The sequence below is a fragment of the Patella vulgata genome, chromosome 7 (assembly GCF_932274485.2).
Source record: "Patella vulgata chromosome 7, xgPatVulg1.2, whole genome shotgun sequence".
Taxonomy (NCBI): domain Eukaryota; kingdom Metazoa; phylum Mollusca; class Gastropoda; family Patellidae; genus Patella; species Patella vulgata.
The window spans coordinates 20,766,922-20,786,528 of NC_065885.2; the positions used below are offsets into that span (position 1 = coordinate 20,766,922).

General features: G+C 35.6%; 2 protein-coding genes across 2 annotated transcripts; one reads left to right on the plus strand and one right to left on the minus strand.

Annotated features, from left to right (window-relative positions):
* The first annotated feature begins 68 nt into the window (after positions 1-68).
* On the plus strand, positions 69-8,991 carry LOC126826675 (thymidine kinase 2, mitochondrial). The gene is made up of 10 exons (XM_050555667.2): positions 69-228; positions 444-490; positions 847-921; positions 1,340-1,393; positions 2,339-2,428; positions 4,224-4,300; positions 4,554-4,642; positions 6,813-6,892; positions 7,346-7,426; positions 8,803-8,991. Exons 1-10 carry the CDS (start codon positions 165-167, stop codon positions 8,896-8,898), a joined length of 753 nt encoding a protein of 250 aa, XP_050411624.1. The 5' UTR covers positions 69-164; the 3' UTR covers positions 8,899-8,991.
* A 3,913-nt stretch (positions 8,992-12,904) lies between these two features.
* On the minus strand, positions 12,905-15,188 carry LOC126826674 (protein CLN8). The gene has a single exon (XM_050555665.1). The coding sequence runs from the start codon at positions 15,146-15,148 to the stop codon at positions 14,327-14,329; it is 822 nt and encodes a 273-aa protein (XP_050411622.1). The 5' UTR covers positions 15,149-15,188; the 3' UTR covers positions 12,905-14,326.
* Between the last annotated feature and the right edge of the window lie 4,419 nt (positions 15,189-19,607).

Genomic DNA, 19,607 nt, shown 5'->3' on the forward strand with positions numbered 1-19,607 from the left:
GTCACATTTCACTCATGTCTACGTTACATATTTGACTGGATGACAAAGACAATTTCCGGGCGGGAATATCAAAAAAGAGTTTTGTGATGATAGATGATTACCGATCAAGATCGACTAAATTATTATACAAGAGCACGTAGCGGTAAAATAATTACAGTTTAGAAATGATCGGATCAGATGCAGAAATATTTCCTAATATTTGCACAGAATATAACGATACATTCACGAGTAAGTTTGAACTGAAGTAGAATTTCGTGACATATTCTGTCATGTGCGGGGGGGGGGGGGGAGAGAAAACCCATTATTATGGAATGTGATGCACTCTACTCCTCGTCACGTAGATCTACTCTGTACTTGGGATCAATCATCAAGTCCAAGCAATCTAAATTATTTTTTTTAATTTTAAAACAATATAAAGAAACTAATTTGTAATATATTTTCAGATAAATCCGAAGATGATGTTTGTAAAGAAAAGAAGTCTGTTTATTCTGTAAGTGTAGGTGTTATTAAAGCGACATTATGGAAGTTTAGATAAAGAGCTGACAGTTCTTGTTAAAATAGTTAATAAAAATAGATAATGTAAAGGGAATTGAATATATTCTAAAAATTTCAGCTTCTTAGCGATGGATTGGCCTAAGCAGTCCAATATTTACATGTACAATGTGATTAGTGACTGGAAAAGATCTCCAAAAGCGCTAATTTCACTTTCAATTACAAGACCACACAGAGCATGTTGTGTTGTTACTATCATGGTATGGTCTTGAAATACAGACTTGAATCGGATGCATTATGTCAGAAATTTTAATGATTATGTTTTTGTAGCTATAAATTTTTTTTATTTTCCAGGTAGCTGTAGAGGGAAATATTGGCTGTGGAAAATCTACATTTTTGAATTATTTTAAAAAGTTTCTAAATGTTGAAGTAAGTAGTTCCTAATTATAATATACTAATTTAGTTTTGCTTTCCATTTCAAGGAGCTAACCCTGATTTATATTTTAAGTAATTTAAGATTTTTGAAAAATGAGATTTTTATTTGTTATATGGATGATCTTTTACTATGTTTGAGGTGAGAGAGATCTTTTACCTTGTTATAGGTGAGAGAGAGACTCCACTCGACACCTTGAGACTAATAATTTGCTTGTGTATAGGCGCTTTAGCCTTAGCAGTGGAAAGAAACTTGAGGACCCACAAGGTTAGGCTGGTGACCATTCTCCTTGTCACAATCAAGCTAGGGATTGAAACCTCAACTCTTAAGAAGTCTTCTAAAACCGACCTTAATTCATGGCAAAATGATGACTCTTTTGTAATTTTATTTATTTATTATTGTTGATTATTATAGGTTTTAGTTGAACCAGTTGAAAAATGGAAATGTATAAGAGGTTTTAATAGTTTGGTAAGTAGACTTGTTAATATCAAGGAGGATCACGTGGCTAAGTGGGTAAGACGCTGGCTCGCTAGCCTGGAGGTTGAGTGTTCGATCCCTGCATTTGCCGAGAAAGTTCATCCAGATTTTCCGGCGTGGTTTCCCCTTGTCAGTGATGCAGGACGGAGGGCCTGACAAGGACAGCTGTCTAGTTGTTCGGATGGCACGAAAAACCAGGGTCCCGTGTACAAATTGGCATGCACGTAAAAGATCCCTTTGCAGTTGGAATTCAATATAAGAGTAGGCCGTAGCGCCGCTGCCCGGGCAAAATTTCCCTCATAACACACTGTATGGCGTATGCCCATCTTCATTAGCCCAGGTTAGAAGCAAAACAGTAGGATGTTAAACCCCATTTCATTTCATTTCATTTGTTAATATCAATGCTTCCGGCGTGGTTCTCTCTTGTCAGTGATGCAGGACGGAGGGGCTGACAAGGAAAGCTGTCTAGTCGTTCGGATGGGACGAAAAACCGAGGTCCCGTGTACACATTGGCGTGCACGTAAAAGATCCCTTGGCAGTTTGGAATTCGATATAAGAGTAGGCCGTAGTGCCGCTGTCCGGGCAAAATTCCCTCATAGCACACTGTATGGCGTATGCCCGTCTTCATTAGCCCAGGTTAGGAGCATAACAGTAGGACGTTAAACTCCATTTCATTTCATTTCATTTAATATCAATGCCCTACTCACAAAATTAATATATGTACTTTTCTTTCAAAGCTATTTATATCCCAACTCCATGAGTCAATCCCCCTCCCCATGTAAAACAGTTATCATAGGACTATATTTCTGAAAATTGTGATTCTAATGTGATGGATATGGCAGAATCAAGTTTTGTCAGCTCCAACAAAAAAAATTAATGTCTTCTAATTTTGTTTGCTTACAAATGGAATTTTACAAAGTAATTTAATTGTTCTAGGATCTGATGTATAAAGATGCCACCAGATGGAGTTCAGCGTTTCAATCATACGTCACATTAACCATGTTACAGAATCATCATTCATTAAAGGTGAATCTTTTTAAATAATCGTACCATTCACAGATGAATGTAATCTTAGGCAACACAAATAAAATAAGTTGTTTCTCGGGCACCGCCCGCACGCAAAATTGGTTGCGCGTGCGGCCTATTTATTAGTCTTGATGAAAAATAAAAAATATGTAACGCCCGCCCGAACATCGATAAGCAAGTCATAAAAAAAATATGCCGCATGTATCTACATGCCCCATACGTGAATATCCATTCAAATGTATTAAACTGATTCAGATGTAAACGCTCATTTACGGGTCTTTTTTTATTGATATCGAAAGAACCTCCATTTTTGTATCACGTGATTTTAATTACCTCCCCTTGTGAACTAGAATTTGATTCGTGTTAAACATCGAAAGTCATTGACAACAATGCAATGTATTTCAATCATTCGATCTTAATCGGCTCATTATTGCCGGCTTCAGTCGGTCCATGTTTGAAAAAATCCTACTTATAAAACAATGAATTGTAGACCAGGTTAATTATTATAACTTGTGGCTACGAATACGATACGATGATAGTCACCATACCTTAGTCAGAATCTGGGTCATTAGCACATTTAACGGTAGTTTTGATAATCCGGAAAATAATAATTGGATTACACATTTGATGGTTTTACTGACGAGTTGTTAGTTAAATTTAAATAGTCATTCGATATAAACCCCAGATAGAACACCGAATATCCTGAGAAACACACCGAATAACCTGAGAAACAGTCATATCCCGATGACACGTGACATTGGTTGGAATTAGGTCAATCATTATAAACCAGCGATACTAGATTTAGATCGCAGTGTCGTTTACCGTGATGATTATTTTTGATACACATGCTGACAGAGGTTTACTCTTTAAAATATTGTCGTTATTATGGACGGCTATTAATAGTCGTACGGAATTTTATTTTAAACCAATTTCAATTATGGTTGTCACCATTACCATTAGTAAGCTACATTACGTGAATTAAATATGGAAAATTATTTTCCTTTCAGTCAGTGTTCAGTGTTTGAGTAGACTTGATTTTTGGGTTTATGTTCTAAGTATGTATAATATATAATTGAAAGCAAAACCGTAGACAAGTAATGACTTTCTCATTAAAAAAAAAAAATAAATAAAATACAAGGCCGCCCTCCCGCCCAAACAATTTTCAACAATAGGCAAATTTTATTTTGCACCATCCTCTAGCCATAAATGAGATAAAAAAAATAATAAACCGCCCTCCCCCCCTACAGTTTCAGCTGTCAGTTGCCCGAGAAACAAGACGTTTATTTTGTGTAGCCTTAATATATATTTATTTCATTTTGTCTTTATGGTTGATTTTCTATACTACGTAACGTCTAACACTAACATATATTCAAAATTTCTGCTGTCCAATGTTGGTTCTTTTATGCACAAGGCTTCTGTGACTCTACAAATAGATCAGTGAATGATATCTTGGCACGATTGGAACAACTGCATTTTAATAGGCTGTTTGCAGTACACAAGTAATAACAAAACATTGGTGGTAAAACTTTAAAGAAAGATATAATAAAATATGGAATATAAAACGGAAGAATTTACTCAAATTGTATTTTAGGAATGAATATTTGTTTGGTTTACCATTATTGGAACTGTGATACATCCATCATCATAGGAGAAATTCATACATAAACATAAACTATTTCAGTATCGGGCAATAAGTCTGAACATATCGCCAATAAACAGATTACCTTTCAACCTGTATTTGTATTAAAGCAATGACCAGATGAGTGAAATATTTTATAATGTTGATTATTTTCAGGATGATATGAAAGTTAGAATGACAGAAAGATCTGTTTATAGTGCTAGATATTGTTTTATTGAAAATCTTCATCAAAGGTTAGTAACATGTAGACCTATTTATTGGAGTTAGCTGGCTGTATGTAATCTTCCAACTGGATGTCCCATTATTATTACATGTACTTTGTTTTATTTTTAATCTGTTTTTACATCGGCACTTTAGCATACCACTTTAAGGACTTACTTTTGTTCATTGGTTGGATTTACTGTCCAAAGTCCAAAAATTGACATAACAGCCACCTTACTTTTGATAGATTAAAAACAAATGTTATAGGAGTTGATTTTATTTTAGTAAATTAATGCCAGAAGTAGATTATGCTATGTTATGTGAATGGCATGATTGGATTAAAACTAATGCAGAAGCACAATTAGATCTTATAGGTAAGTCAAAACAAAGACATTCAACATACTGAAAGTAAAAACAAAGGGAATATAACTCTACCTACCCAGTTAGAAATCAGATTCTATATTCTAACAAATGGTAAATAATAGAAAAGTTTCACAGCTTAGCAGTTATACTTGCATTTACATAACTGGAGGTGTAAACGTAAATCATAGCGTTTCGCTAAATGCACACTTATGCCCAGTAGGTGGTGACAGCAGGCGATATGGATGGAGACAGTAATTTATATTTAGTCATGGAAATTGATGATAAAGATACTTGTAATTTGAATTATGTGATTCTATTTGTCTGCCACACTATTATGCCATGCTCAATGATGATGTTTTGCCATCTAAATGTAAGTATAAATGTAACATTGACAAACGTGTGTAATGCAAACTACATGGATTAACTTTTTAGAAGATTTATAGGCAACCCTGTTCAAGTGCTAACCATGATTAAAGAAAGAATGTATTTATGATAAGTAAGGCTGGGAATCGATATGAAATTTCAATATCGATTATCGGCAAGAATTTGTCAGCGATTATCGATAATAATCGATTATCATTCTTCCGGAAAAACCGAACTTTACCGACCTGTTATTTGTGTTGATCGAGTTACAGTAGTGTTATTATCCTAGTCTAATACTGTGCCCATGTACGTAAAAAAAATCAATTAGTTGCTAAATGTAGGATTAACTTGAGTATTATTCTAAGTTTTGTTCTTGATTCACTTGAACCTTTTTTTTATTCCAATATCTCCGATAAATACAAAGACAATACATGGTTTCTCTTTGCAAGTTACTGGCGATCACATAGTGTTACTAATAATAGAATAAAATATAATAGAAGGCGTCTATTGATTGGACAATAAAAAAAATAATTACCGGTTTTCAAAGTAGAATTCTTCCAAGAAATTACGAGAGATATAGATATTTTCCCGGGAAGTCAAAAACGTGTTTTGTATGGGCTGTATCTGACATGATTTAGTAATAAAAGCTGAGTTGATCATTAATAATACAATTAGTTTTATCGTGAAAGCAGACAATTTCTCTATAAATCAATCAAGAGCAAAGAAGGGAGATAATTCTAATTTTACTATATCACGTGCGATCGTCATTGTTCACAAAGTGCGTGACCTATTTTAGTTTCAACTAGGAATAACAACAAAAACAACGAAAATATTAAAATAATGTATTTAATCTTAAAGTTTAGTTTTTTTACAATAATATATATTTAAAATGTGCCAGTTTGTAAGCAGAGGGGGAAAATAGTTGTTGTGTTGACGTTGTGTATTCGTTCATTCGTCTGCATGCCAGACTACGGCAAGTTCAGTCATGTGAAAGTGACCGTAACTTGCCGTCAGAAGGTAAATATACCGATAATCGATATTTGAATTTCAATATCGATTATCGTATCGCTAAATAACTTCTACCGATCATCGATTATATCGATATTTTTGCACAGCCTTAATGATAAGGCTGACCTTAAAAATATCTTTGTTTTGCCTAACGCGACCGACTAACTAAAACCACCCCCGACTTAAATTATTTTATTGCACTTTTCCGCGATCCTTTTATTTTATTTTGTGTGTCAACCTGAAATATATCACGAGAGTTATTTCCCTTTACTATGGCTATGGTTTGATTCATTATTGAAACTGGTTGATCAAGACAAAAGCGTCATAGGTGTCGCTTCTCAACAAAATGGTTGCAGCCGAAAGCACGTCCATTCCGTCGAAATGATTCTGCCTCTATGTCTGTGGGGCGTTGTTTTAAACATGAAGACGATATTTTCAATATCCGTTTTCAAGAAAAATGAAGGCACAACTCGCACGATCGTTAAAAATGTGTTGAAGGAGTTTCACACTTCAAGTTCGTGGCAAATCGTGTGCGAGTCGTGCATCACGAAAAATCCCGAAGTCATTAATTTGTTTGCCAATTAAAGAAAACGAATGTTTTCACCCGGAAAATTATCAAGCTGTCAAATTAGCTTTTTAAAAAAAAAATCTGAAAAAAAACCCTGACCTACCGACCCTTCTCCTCGATTGTGGGTTGGGTTTGATGAAACAAAGATATTTTTAAGGTCAGCCTAACACCACATCTTTCCATATGACCTCCCACCTTCTACCATAAACGCCTCTAATACCAATACTTTTCCTTGTTTTTAGTTTATTTAAAAGCCAGTCCAGAAACATGTTTACAAAGAATAGAAGAACGAAATCGTAATGAAGAAAAAGGAGTACCTCTAGTAAGTTTTGATAGAAGTAGAAAAGTCTTCATTCTAACCTTGTCTAATTGGTTATAATCCAGACGAAGGCAGATCTGTAAAGTTACTATAAAGTTTATTGTTTGCTACATCGTTTTTATATAGTACCGGTAAACATGTTTTAATGCTAACCTGGGTAATAGTTGGATTGTGACGTCAAGAGTTACGCGACTCAGGTCACCAGAATTATTAGAAATCAGTCAAAACATGGTGGTGCAAGCAGTCAACAGAATGAAATCTAAAACATGGGATATTTAAGTAAATTATGCAGTATAGCTAAATCAAAGTGTTAACAAGGCAGTTTCCCCAGTTGTTTTCAAGTGTTTCATTATGTTTCTAACACTGCTTTCATGCTGGGATAGTTGTGGGAGACAAAAATCACTGTAATTGGTGACCTACACAAACCTGCACTTACCCGATCTTTTTGATATACAGGACTATTTGAAGACACTACACAGACTACATGAAGACTGGTTAATCAAGAAATCACATGGAAAACTACCTTGTAAAGTATTGGTAAGTAAACTTTGTCTTAGAAATTGTATTTTTGAAATAATACAATAAATAGTGAGAATTGTATGTAAACCCCCAGGTTGTGGAAGTTTGACTAAAAGAGAAGAACACGACCACTACAGGGTAAAAATGCTAGATTGAGTCTGTTTAACCTTATCTGTTTTGCTTAATAGAAAAAAATGGTGTAGGATAATCTAGGTGACCTAGACCTTGCCGTAAATCAAATAATTATTAGTCACTGGAATATATTCCTCTCAGTGTTTCGTTTGATTAGAGCTAATCCCACTTAACACTGCTGTAAAGGAAGTGAATTTCTGTTCCAAATTATGACTGGTCAATAGTCCGATTAACAACCAATTGCTAACTGCGTAACAATATCATTACACTTTAAACAGAGCTCCTAATTGGACCAAATATGTTTACATATTACGTTACGTTATGACTGACGATTTTATTATGTCCATGTAACCAGTGCATAGGAGAATATTGCTGAAAAACTAATTGCATGACAAACGAGGTTGTCAAGATGGATACAATGTAAACAATACTGTGTGGAGACGAACAATACTTTCACCGTTTTTAATACCTTAAATCACTGTCCAAAGTTTTACGGAAGACCCCAGATTAAACGAAGGGCTGCCATGTTGCTGTACTCTAGGGATAGATTTGATTGAACGGGAAGAATAGACACACTCCCTCAAAAGCTCAAGTATCAGAAGCCAATCCAGCAATGACCAGAGAAGGATTTCTTGGGCCATTGCTTCAGGAATATGCCTGAATATGAAAAATAGTATAGCAATCATTCTCACACATCAGACATGCACCAATGACAGACTCCCTTACTCTCCATCAAATAAAATTTTGGTCTGTTATGTCAATATTCATCATATGCGGGACATGAAATAAGGTTGCCTGCCTAACATTGTGTTAATATTATTTCTGGGAAGGGGCGAGGGATGAATGATATTATACATGGGTTGTAAAATGTCCTGGTTTTGATCCTACAGAGTAATTCCTCCCACTTTCATAGATTCTTGCAAGCATGTTATTTTTGAAATGGGGGGGTTGGGTGGCCGAATGGTTAGCACGCTCGCGCTGTATCATAAGGCCTGTCATTGAGTCAACTGGTGTGGTTTCGAATCCCAGGTTGTACGTGTAGGGTTGCCTCGTGGGTTTTCTCCGGGTCCTCCGGTTTCCTCCCATTGCTAAAGACCCCTACGCGCAAGCGAATTATTGAAATAAAATTAAACCATATGTTAGTCCCAAAATAACCTAGTTTGTGTCGAGTGGACGTTAAACCCCATTTCTCTCTCTCTCTATTTTTGAAATGGTCCTAAAATACAGAGATTGATTTTAAACTCCATCTTTCTCTATTTCAGGAAATAGATACAGAAGGTAGTAAAGAAATGGTTTTAGAAAAAATTAAACTATTTGAGTCAACAATATTATGTGATGTGACACCTCAAATTTCATGATATTTAATTAACTTTTAATTGTAAATAGATTTTAACATATTATTAATATCTAAAATATTTTTTATTGTATACACATTTTAATCAAATGTAATAATCTCCATAGTTTTAAAAATAGTGATTTTTTTTTTTTTTTTTTTTTTTTTAAAGATTTTAAATCAATAATCTCAATATCAGATATTATTCAGTATCCTCAAACACTATTTTAATGTAATGAAATGAAAATATTCACTTTATTTTAGAAATAGTAACTATTCTGTATTATGTTAGCTAACAGTAATAATTCATACTATGGTCACTCCATCATCATTCCTTTTCATGACTAACCTGTAACCTCATCACAAGACTAGGATCAGCTGCCTAATCTTGTGGGTTTCTCAGAGTGCACTTGTTTTCTCCTACTTGTAAAGACCCAAGAATATAAGCGAGTTAGTGAATAAATATATACCATATGTAGTGAAAAAATGACATTGTTGAGTAAAATATCAAGCTCTCAATTCATGTGATCCTTCCCATCTTATACCTAGAATCATTTGGAAATAAAATTATATCAAATTCCAACTGTCAAGGGATCTTTTATTACGTGCATGCCAATGTGTACATGGGACCTCTGTTTTTCGTCCAATCCAAACGACTAGAGAGCTGTGCTTTGTCAAGCCCTCAGTCCTGCACCACTGACAAAGGGAAACCACCCCAAAAAATCCAGATGAACTTCACTTAGTCACTGTGGCTCCAGAATCAATTGGAGACAAGTTTTCCTGAATACTATACTTACATTCACTAATCCTAAACAAACCCATTACCATCTATAACTCACCCCTGTTCACAATCTCTTTCATCACTGACCCCATCAAAATTAATCTCTCATCACTGACCCCATCAAACTTCATCTGTATCATCACTCACCCCATCAAACTTCATCTCTAGCATCATTCTCACCTCATCAAAATTCATCTCTAGCATCATTCTCACCTCATCAAAATTCATCTCTATTCTCATCACTCACCCCATCAAACTTCATCTCTAGCATCATTCTCACCTCATCAAAATTCATCTCTATTCTCATCACTCACCCCATCAAAATTCATCTCTAGCATCACTCACCTCATCAAAATTCACCCCTATCATCACCCACAGCATCAAAATTCATCTCTATCATCCCTCACCCCATCAAAATTCATCCCTATCATCACCCACCGCATCAAAATTCATCTCTATAATCACTGACTCCTTCCAAATTCATTTCTATCATCTCTGACCCCTTCAAAACTTACTGCAGCTCATTGCTATTACTAGCATCAGTAATAACCCTATCATTTATAACCCCTCCACAGCTCAACATAACCATTGTCATCACTAACCCTATTACAACTCATTACATACCTTTCTAGATTCTTCCATCACTTAACTCAAAAGTTATCACCATAACCATTTATAACCCAGCAAAGCTAAACACTACCATTATCATCAACTAACCCTATTACGATTCATCTCAGACTCTAATATAATCACTATTTACTCTTATAACACCCTGTTGCAATTCAACACAATCGTCACTTTTAAAATCATAACTGGCCTCTGCAACAATGATCTGCCACTATCATCATCACTCACCACTATCATAATAATAATAATAATAATATCTTTATTAGGGTAAGAAATTAGGCCAGGCCTTTTATCAATTCTGCCCTTGAAACATAACAAAACAATATAAGAACAACAAGAACAATCATCATTACTAGCCAGTATTTTCTTTGCTAATTACTAACAGCATCATTCACCCCTTTTATCATCATCATTACTTGACAATATCATCGTCACTCACCACTATCATGACCATCACCACCAATGTCTCCATAAAAAAAACCGTATCAAATGTCACTGTTCCGAATAACTACTTTAGTTTGCACTGTATGGGTATTATGGAAATTGATGTACATGTATTAAAACATTGATCGTGGCAATAAAATATAATATTCTTTACTTATATGTGTTATGTTTTATGACAATTTTTTGGAGTTTATAGTTTTAGGGAGCATGTTGACAATTATTAGTCCTCCGTGTACGGAATGACATAACTACTGTCACCAATAATAAATAATTTATATTACATCCCATTTCATCTTCTGCTAATAACCTAATCAAAGCTTACTTTCCTTCCAAGTTCCGTCTCTGTGCTCAATCTTGCCAGGTCCGCTAGTCGTTATTTTGGGTCCGAGGAAAATTTTAACCGGTTTTAGTTGCTGAATGAGCGCTCTACAGAGGCAACAGTAGCAAGGATTGAAGAGGAATACGTAGGGGATGCTCGATTCACAGCCCAGAACGTCCCGAATTGACAGAATTGCAATCGATTAACGCGGAATTCAGTTCTGTCACAGTTCTGTCAGTCCCAACAACGGAGGTGGTGTGAGTAGAATCGTGACGTAATTAAAAGGTTTCGGCTGCACGGTTGGTTGAGATATTTACTTATTCAGTCGACGCATGCGCTATAGCCCGAAATCACCTTTTCACTCTATTGTCACTATTTTTGGGATGGAAGGAATTCAATTCCGGAACGTCCAATCGAGTCCCCCGTAGACACACACATACAGTTGGAAAGTGCCCTTTCAGTTTGTACTTATAATTTCTATCATAGAGTCAGCTGGCATGGTTTCGATTCCCCGGTTGTACGTAACAATGAGTATGGTCGCCTGTCCAACCTCGTTGGTTTTCTCCGGGTCCTCCGGTTTCAACCCACTGCTAAAAACCCCTACGCGCAAGCGAATTATTGAAATAAAATTGAACCATTTAGTCCCTCTCTCTCTCTCATCTTCATTGTACATATTATATTATCAATTTTATCGTCTGGATATTGCAAAAACTAGTGTTTCTATATATATTGTTTACAACGCGAGTATTCATTTCAGAGATCGTTGCTGTAAATTGTCAAGCTGTCCCCAGAACAACATGACTAACTATTCTTGTGATTGTAAGGTATGCATGACCCCATCATGTTGTCTTGTGATAACAGTATCTTATAAACGTGAGCCGGGCTTCACGTCATTCTTTATTCACTAGTGATCCCTAGATCCGGGTTTGATTTGGCAATTGTCAGCGAATACCCCGCTCGTGCCATTTGTTCTTAGTGACCCCGGAGGTCAAAAGGTCAAATTTTCCGTTTTTTTCCACTAGGACGATTTTAAGCAATAAATGTCAACGTAAAATATAAAAAACTAAAGCGAAACCTTTTCTACTTATTGATAGGAAGATCGTACGTTTACTTTGGAACGTCGAAAAACATCTTGCCTACAGGACCAAAACACTTCGAAACCTGTATCAAAAATACGTAAAACAGTCAAATAGAAATATCTCCAATTTAGTTTCACAACGATTGCTATACATAGTTGTCCGAAAAACATTTGAATACAAGAATGGCTGCGTATTCACTTTCTGTGTAAATGATCTCATTTGACCTTTAACTCCGAATATCTCGAAAACGCCCCAACGGCGGACTGATTACCACTCGTATTCTACGCAAAAAATACTGTAGAAAAGTTGGGTCTGGTTTTGTGCCCATTTGATGGTCACCGGCCTCCCCCCACCCCCACCCCCTGCCGCACTGAGCCTCCAGAATAATAGTTATATGTACACGTCGACCCCAAGATATCACATGGTTTTATCTAATCATTTAAATAGTTGCTATAATCGGATATAAAAAGATAAAATAACTTGTACAATATACTCTACTGATCTACATTTAAGTTGTTTGATCTGGAAATAACAATCATAGACCATGTACATTGCTGGTATTACACAACACAGTAAGCAAATGATACGTTTATTCAGGTGGTTTTTGAAATAGCCTTCTTCCTTGCAATACAAATAACGAACACAATTTTCTATGTTATTTTATTCACCTTTACAATGCCAACTTTTCCAAAATGTCCAACTCTCTCTTTATGGCCACAAAGGGAAAGGGAAGCATTAGACATTTCGGACTATAGACAATCGTCAGACTTCTTGACTGAATTAATCGACTTTGTGAATTAGAACAAAGAATTAATATACAAAAATATACCAATAGTCTTAATGCAATTAACGCTCCTGGTAATGTTTACATGTTGTTAACAAATTGCTTTCAGATACCCTCCAAATATGTATTCAAAGCAACCAAAGTAAAAGTCGTAATACTTTGACATTGCCCAAAGTTGCTGGTTCACTGGGTGCGATTCGGGTGTTGGTCAAGATATTTGTTTAAATTTTTCAGTCTGGTTACCCCTTGTCAACGATGGAGTGCGTGTGTGGGGTGGGGCCGGGGATGTAGCCGACAAGGCAAAGAGTCTAATCGTTCGGATAATACGATAACCGTATAACTGACCCATTTCTTTCAGTTTCGGGGTAGTTTCCAGAGCAGAATATCGCCAACAAATTACAATCTGTTCGGAACCAGGACAAAGAATACAATTCTGTAATAATAGTAAAAATAAATACTTTAATACATTCACAATCGTAAAATTATTCTGATATTGTAACACAATTAATGCATGGCCATGATAGAATTTAGCAAAATAAGCAATATGAACGCATCATAAACCTTTCGAATTTGATAGGATCTGCGGTACGTATTGGGAGACACAGCGACTCAGTGAGTGAGACGCTGGCTCACAAACCAGTTCATCCCGAGTTTTCCCGATTACGTGATTTCTATGTCTCAGTGGTACAGGACGAAAACTGAGGTCCTGTGTATTCTTTGGGGTGCACATCACAGAACCGTTGACATTTGGAATTCGAAATAAGAGTAGGCCGTAGCGCCGCTGTCCGGGCGAAATTCCCTCATGGCGTATAGCGGTCGGTGCAGAGAAGTAGGGCGGTAAACCCCATTTCATTCCATTCCAACACTTATTAAACATTATTTTTAAAAAAATGGTTTCAGAGGCAGACGACTTCATGTCAGAAGGAGGAAGGGACGGTCAAATACTCTAGGTGCATCCCATGGTCATAGACGATGGTTTAATATTCGACTGACACACAGGTTACACATACGCCCCACTTGCGATCTAGTGAAATATTTTGGTTTGAGAAGGTGGTTTATTGTATTTAAGTCGAAAGCAATATTGTATTTAAGTTCTTAAACCACCTTCTCCAATAAATATATTAACCTTTTTCTTCATTTTGTGGCCCCCCCTTTCACAAATACAATACGGTCCTGGAGTCGATGTAATTTGATAGTAGGTGACATTCTACTTCATGGCTGTATGGATTTCAGCACGAAATGAAGGATAGTAAAATTAATAGTATGGATGTCACATAGTTCCACGTTACCCCAAACCAAGAAAAGTCTCCGCAATCAGAGCCCAAGCCCCAAAATATATTGCGATTAATCCAGTCGGTCACTTTCTTCCATGCGGTATGTTAGTTTAGTTTTATAACATTGTAATAATAATGAATACTTTTAAGCGTCCTTTTTAATCGACCCATTACCCACACCCTTTTCCGAGTCCTCAAAGTTCCAGTCCTTCTGTTGAACCATTTGAACTGTTTTCTTGTAGGTCCAATATGGTGTCATGACGAAGGTTATCAAAGGTAACTGTATATACAGCGCGTAGAACACTGGCGATGGCATCTGGGTGTAAATATAGTCCCAATTTTTATAAGATGTAAATAATAAATAACATTCTACTATGGAACGACAATGGAAAGTGTGAACCAAAAAGAATTGATTGGCTTTCCATAAAAACGACTTTTCTTTGCCACATTTCAGCATTGTCCAGCAGATTGCTGAAAAGGGCGTGCTCATCTCCAACACAAGTCCTTTACCGGCGAAAAAATGACTGCTGCCAGAAAACAAAACGATGCTGTAGCCTACCAAGGACAACCAATGATGGAGGTTTAACAACATGCTGTAATTCCTAAAAATGATATCAGATATCAGCAGAGCTGTACACTCAAACGTGAAAAATCCAACAGTCGTGGCTATAGCGAAATAGGTAGTAGCCGTGGTACCAAACACCACATCCCTGTCCAGATTTGTTGGTGTAGACAGCGCCCATAACCCAACCAACCCTGCAAAAATACCAAACACAGAACGCACAATAGCCAGATGCCAAAATACCTTCTCCTTGGTCTTCAGATTCTTGTATGAAGAGAAAATAACTGGTGATACTATCATGGAGAAAATGTAGGTTCCAAAGAAAAAGAAAAACGATCCTAAAATCAGTTGTTTCTTGACCTCACTAGACTCATAATCAAGCTGAACTAATTTAGGGTGTATCATTGAAAGCAATTCAAAATCCTTTTCAGGCTCGGCATCCAATACTTTAGCCACCATTTTAAAATAAAATCTGAAAAAGGGAAACAAGCTTTAGTGTAAAATTATTTATGGTGAATAAAATTTAAATAAAATTGCAAATATTCCACACACTAAGGATTTTAATTTGATACGATTTCAATCATGTACACTTTCTGAAATGGTAGGTGTCCTCAAGTCAACAAATCCTGCCTCGTGAACGACATCCATCACCACTTACAAGCAAATGACACCTATTAATTAATTCCTTTGGCAATTCGAATGCGAAGAAGAAGAGACGGGAACGCTGCTGTATGAAACGTGAAGTTCTATTCCATTCTAGAAAGCATACCTTGTTAAACTCTGATACGTTATTTCAAATCCCTGTATTCCAGCTTTAAGGAAATGTTCTTATAAACACAAGACCCAACCTTTTATAGTGTTATTCACCCTGGACTTTGAGATATCAGCTTATTTATCGACTTTTTATAGTTGCATATTTTCAAGCACATTTATGTGTTGTCGACTTTTTAATGAACATTAAATTCATTAATATAATATTATCTATAGATGGTCGCCTTATTTATTATACAGTCAGCTATATTACTGTGATTTATCAAAAATTATTGTTGATTGGAATATTTGCTTAAAATGTCATATATATATAGGTGAATTCTTATCAGACTACTGTTTACAGTTTAACTACACGTTTATGTAGATCAAGAATTAGTTTTACATTACCTATAAACTTTATAACTAGGTGAAGCGAAATAATGAGACATTCTAACGTACAATTATTAACCAGGTGAAGCGAAACAACTACGACTATTACCATAAAATGTAATTTACATTAAATTGAATTATTTGATTGAATATATACGCCTGTAAGCATCTATTTAACTCAAATATGCTGTATAATTTAAACCTACATAGCATTTCAGTTACTATAAAATGCATCATGGCTAACCCAACAAGTCTAAAAATTGATCTTTATTTCTTTAGTTTAAACTTATTTTATTGCATCGACCTATCATTGTACAATACAAAAGAATTAAACAAAAGTTCTAACAACTTATAAACGTCTTCTCCTTAAAAAAAACATTAATTGGTGAGAATATTTCATTATGATATATACGGAGTTATATTCATTTCATTGAACTAATCATTATTTCCTTCGGGTACTAATTCTAATTAACCCACATGACTGTCTAACTACTTGCTTGTTTATCAAATATTAGTTGTCTGTGGAGCCACATTAAAAAAGCCCACCGTGACTGGTCAAAATCGTTTTTTTTTTATATTGGCTTCTTTTGATTTTTTTTATTGATTTTATTTTCGGTGGGTGTGTGTGTGTGTGTGTGTGGGGGGGGGGGGGTCAGTCGTTCTACTGATTAACCGACATATTAGATCTTGGATTAGAATGTAAACATTTCCGATATAATAACATGTACAGTACAGACCCAGTTACAAGATGCTAGGTGGATGCGGACGTACCCCTCTACGGTAGCCACTGAGTTCCGCTGTGCACGAACCAGACCATTTCACGACTAACACAATATGTTTTTATTTTAATAATTTTATTGCACGCAGATTTTTTTTATAACTAAGACCAACTGCTCATTTAATCTGTGGTATGTAGATAATTTCATATAATTTAGATTTTATCTTTAAGATTTGAATGAGCAATTATATGTCTATTACATTACTGGACGCAGGTTCATGTGTATCAATATAGATTACATATATACCACATATCGTATTTATAATCTCTTATAGGCCTCCTGGGAGCCGACTGACATCATGTTCTGTAGATTTTAACTAATAATGTGATACGAGGTACACCGATTACTTCCGGCAGATTACAAAAGAGGATTCTAGGCCTATATTGTATAATTTTGCATTCTACTGTTAACAAGACAGTATGTAGAGAAGTCTAAGACCATGTTCGAAATTCAAACAATGATATATAATTCTAAACAGAAGTATAGCGGGCGTATCCATTACACGTGTGAGATGAGGTTCAACGTCAACTCGACACAAACTAGGTCAGTTCGGGACTAACATATGGTTTAATTTTATTTCAATAATTTGCTTGCGCGTAGGGGTCTTTAGAAGTGGGAGGAAACCGGAGGACCCAGAGAAAACCCACGAGGTTGGACAGGCGACCCTACTCCTCGTCACGTACAACCGGGGATTCGACACTACGCCAGTTGACTCAATGACAAGCCTTATGATACAACGCACACGTGCTAACTGTATTTGAATAGATGAGCGATATATTTATAGCTATCAACAAGAGTGGGGTGCCACAAAACTTATTTAATTGTATACGCTTAAACAAAATAACCTTATAAGCTACATAAAAATAATAAACTGAATTCATGTAAAACATCTTACCCGGATAAACGCCTATTTACATCTGTCGGTACCCAGCCTCATCAATAGGTTAATATAATACGTTTGTAATGCAATTTAAAATCACACTTATCTACATCTATATCATATGACACTGGCTATATTTACGGGTCAAGGGTTGTATTCATTTATAGATATATATCAGATATGCATCAGTGATCTATATATATCATTAGATATATTCATATTTTATAGCCTCCTCATAGAAATTTTTTCAGATGTTTCGCAAAAATGTTACCGAACTCTTTTCGGTTATTTTTCATCGATAAATTCTGGAAAGATGTTTGTGGCCTTTCCAATGATACAATCTGTCATATTCCAATATTTAGTGGACTTAGAGGACTCCTTTGGATGTTTTATACATCATTTCTATACCGGTATGCATTTGTGTATTGACAGGACAGGCAGACGAATTATTCATGGTACAAACAAGATCCGAACGATTGTGGATTCTTTTTGTCAAAAGCGCGTGTAAAGTATGATATATATAAATAAAGTGGCAAACAAATGCCATAGATTATCTAAAATTTAAATAATTTCCTTAAAAAAATGACAAAATGTTTTTGACAAAGTGACATAATACCGGTAAGGAGAGACTATAACTTACATTGGATAAACTACTAATAACGCTCATTTTTAAATGTATAATTAAATTTATTTAAATTATAACTTTTAATTATTAATCAGTGGATACCATGTGTGACAGAATGTCTAATTACAAAATTCATTGATTCAAAATGGACATATACATCATGGTGCAAGCAATTTTTTTATTAATCCAAACGTAACCAATTTTGGACATGGTAAGTAGATAGCCTACCTTGGTCATTGTTTGTTATTGTGTCATGTCCATTGGTGAAAAGCAAAATGGTTTGTGGAGACGTGCATCAGCTCTTACAAATCACATGTCTTCCTTAATTTTCATTCAATTAAACTGACATATCTGTATATCCCATATTTTGTCTTAGTCATAGTTTATTCAGTGTAAGCGACAGTTTTTCCATGTCGATATTAGGCTGCTTTGCCAAAATTTTAATTATCCATAATTTTGCAATTTGTTATGGCATCATTTGGATTTTGAATATGCACATCTATTATCTTTCATTGTCGGTCATAGTTTGGGACCTTTTGATCAAAAGCTCCCCTGCCGGTTTATTGTACAGATGCGTTGCGTTGTGTATCCAAAAATTTCAGACATCAACCTCACATAAAATTTGGATCAAAGACATTGCCAGTTGTAGATTCCTCCATTCAGCCAAACAAAAACTTGGGAGAAATTTTAGCAGTCTGCGTCGTAGTGTCTGAAATAGAGTTATCTCCCTTTAAACTGACCATTCCTTAATCATCTTTACAATCTTCCGCAAATTTTCCTTTCTTCAGGTAACACAAGAAATATAAATTGGCGTATAGTCATGTTGTGATTTTGATGGGTAAAGCATTGAGATTCTTATTTATATGTTAGAATGAATGTATTTTATACGTTTAGGCAGGACACGCAACTGGACTTCAACTGCTGATGGACCATTTTTACCCATTCCCACTTTCATTAAAACACAGGTGACAGATCTTATTTCGTTTTCCATTTTTTTAAATTCAAGTTTCGTTTTATCTATCTAATATTGAATTCTCGCAATTTTACGAATTGTGAAAATCGGCAGTGAACAAAGTAGATTTCGGGCTGCAACCCATGCACCAACTGGATAAGAAAATGTCTCAACCAACTGTAATGCTAAAAAAAAATTTGGACTGTGATTGATTACATCACAGTTATACGCACACTAACTTAGTAATCGGAACAAGACAGAATTCTGTGGCATCCGATTGTAAGTCTGTCAATTCCGAACGTTCCGAAGAAACAATCCAACATCCCCAGGGTGTGGAGGAGATCTAAAGTGTAAAGAAGGAATCAAAATTTAGATCTGCATATTGATAAAATTGTGAAGATTCACTATTTCCGACGAACTGAATTGAGGGAGTGTAATGCCTGGTCGCTCAGCACACTGCTTCAATAAGTTTGGGACAAACATAGTAC

Bases quoted from the DNA above. Each gene is read 5' to 3' on its own strand.
- LOC126826675 (XM_050555667.2), top strand. From the start codon at position 165: ATGATCGGATCAGATGCAGAAATATTTCCTAATATTTGCACAGAATAT. The intron at 922-1,339 runs GTAAGTAGTTCC...TGATTATTATAG, and splicing joins AAAAGTTTCTAAATGTTGAA to GTTTTAGTTGAACCAGTTGA. The intron at 7,427-8,802 runs GTAAGTAAACTT...TCTCTATTTCAG, and splicing joins AACTACCTTGTAAAGTATTG to GAAATAGATACAGAAGGTAG.
- LOC126826674 (XM_050555665.1), bottom strand. From the start codon at position 15,148: ATGATACACCCTAAATTAGTTCAGCTTGATTATGAGTCTAGTGAGGTC.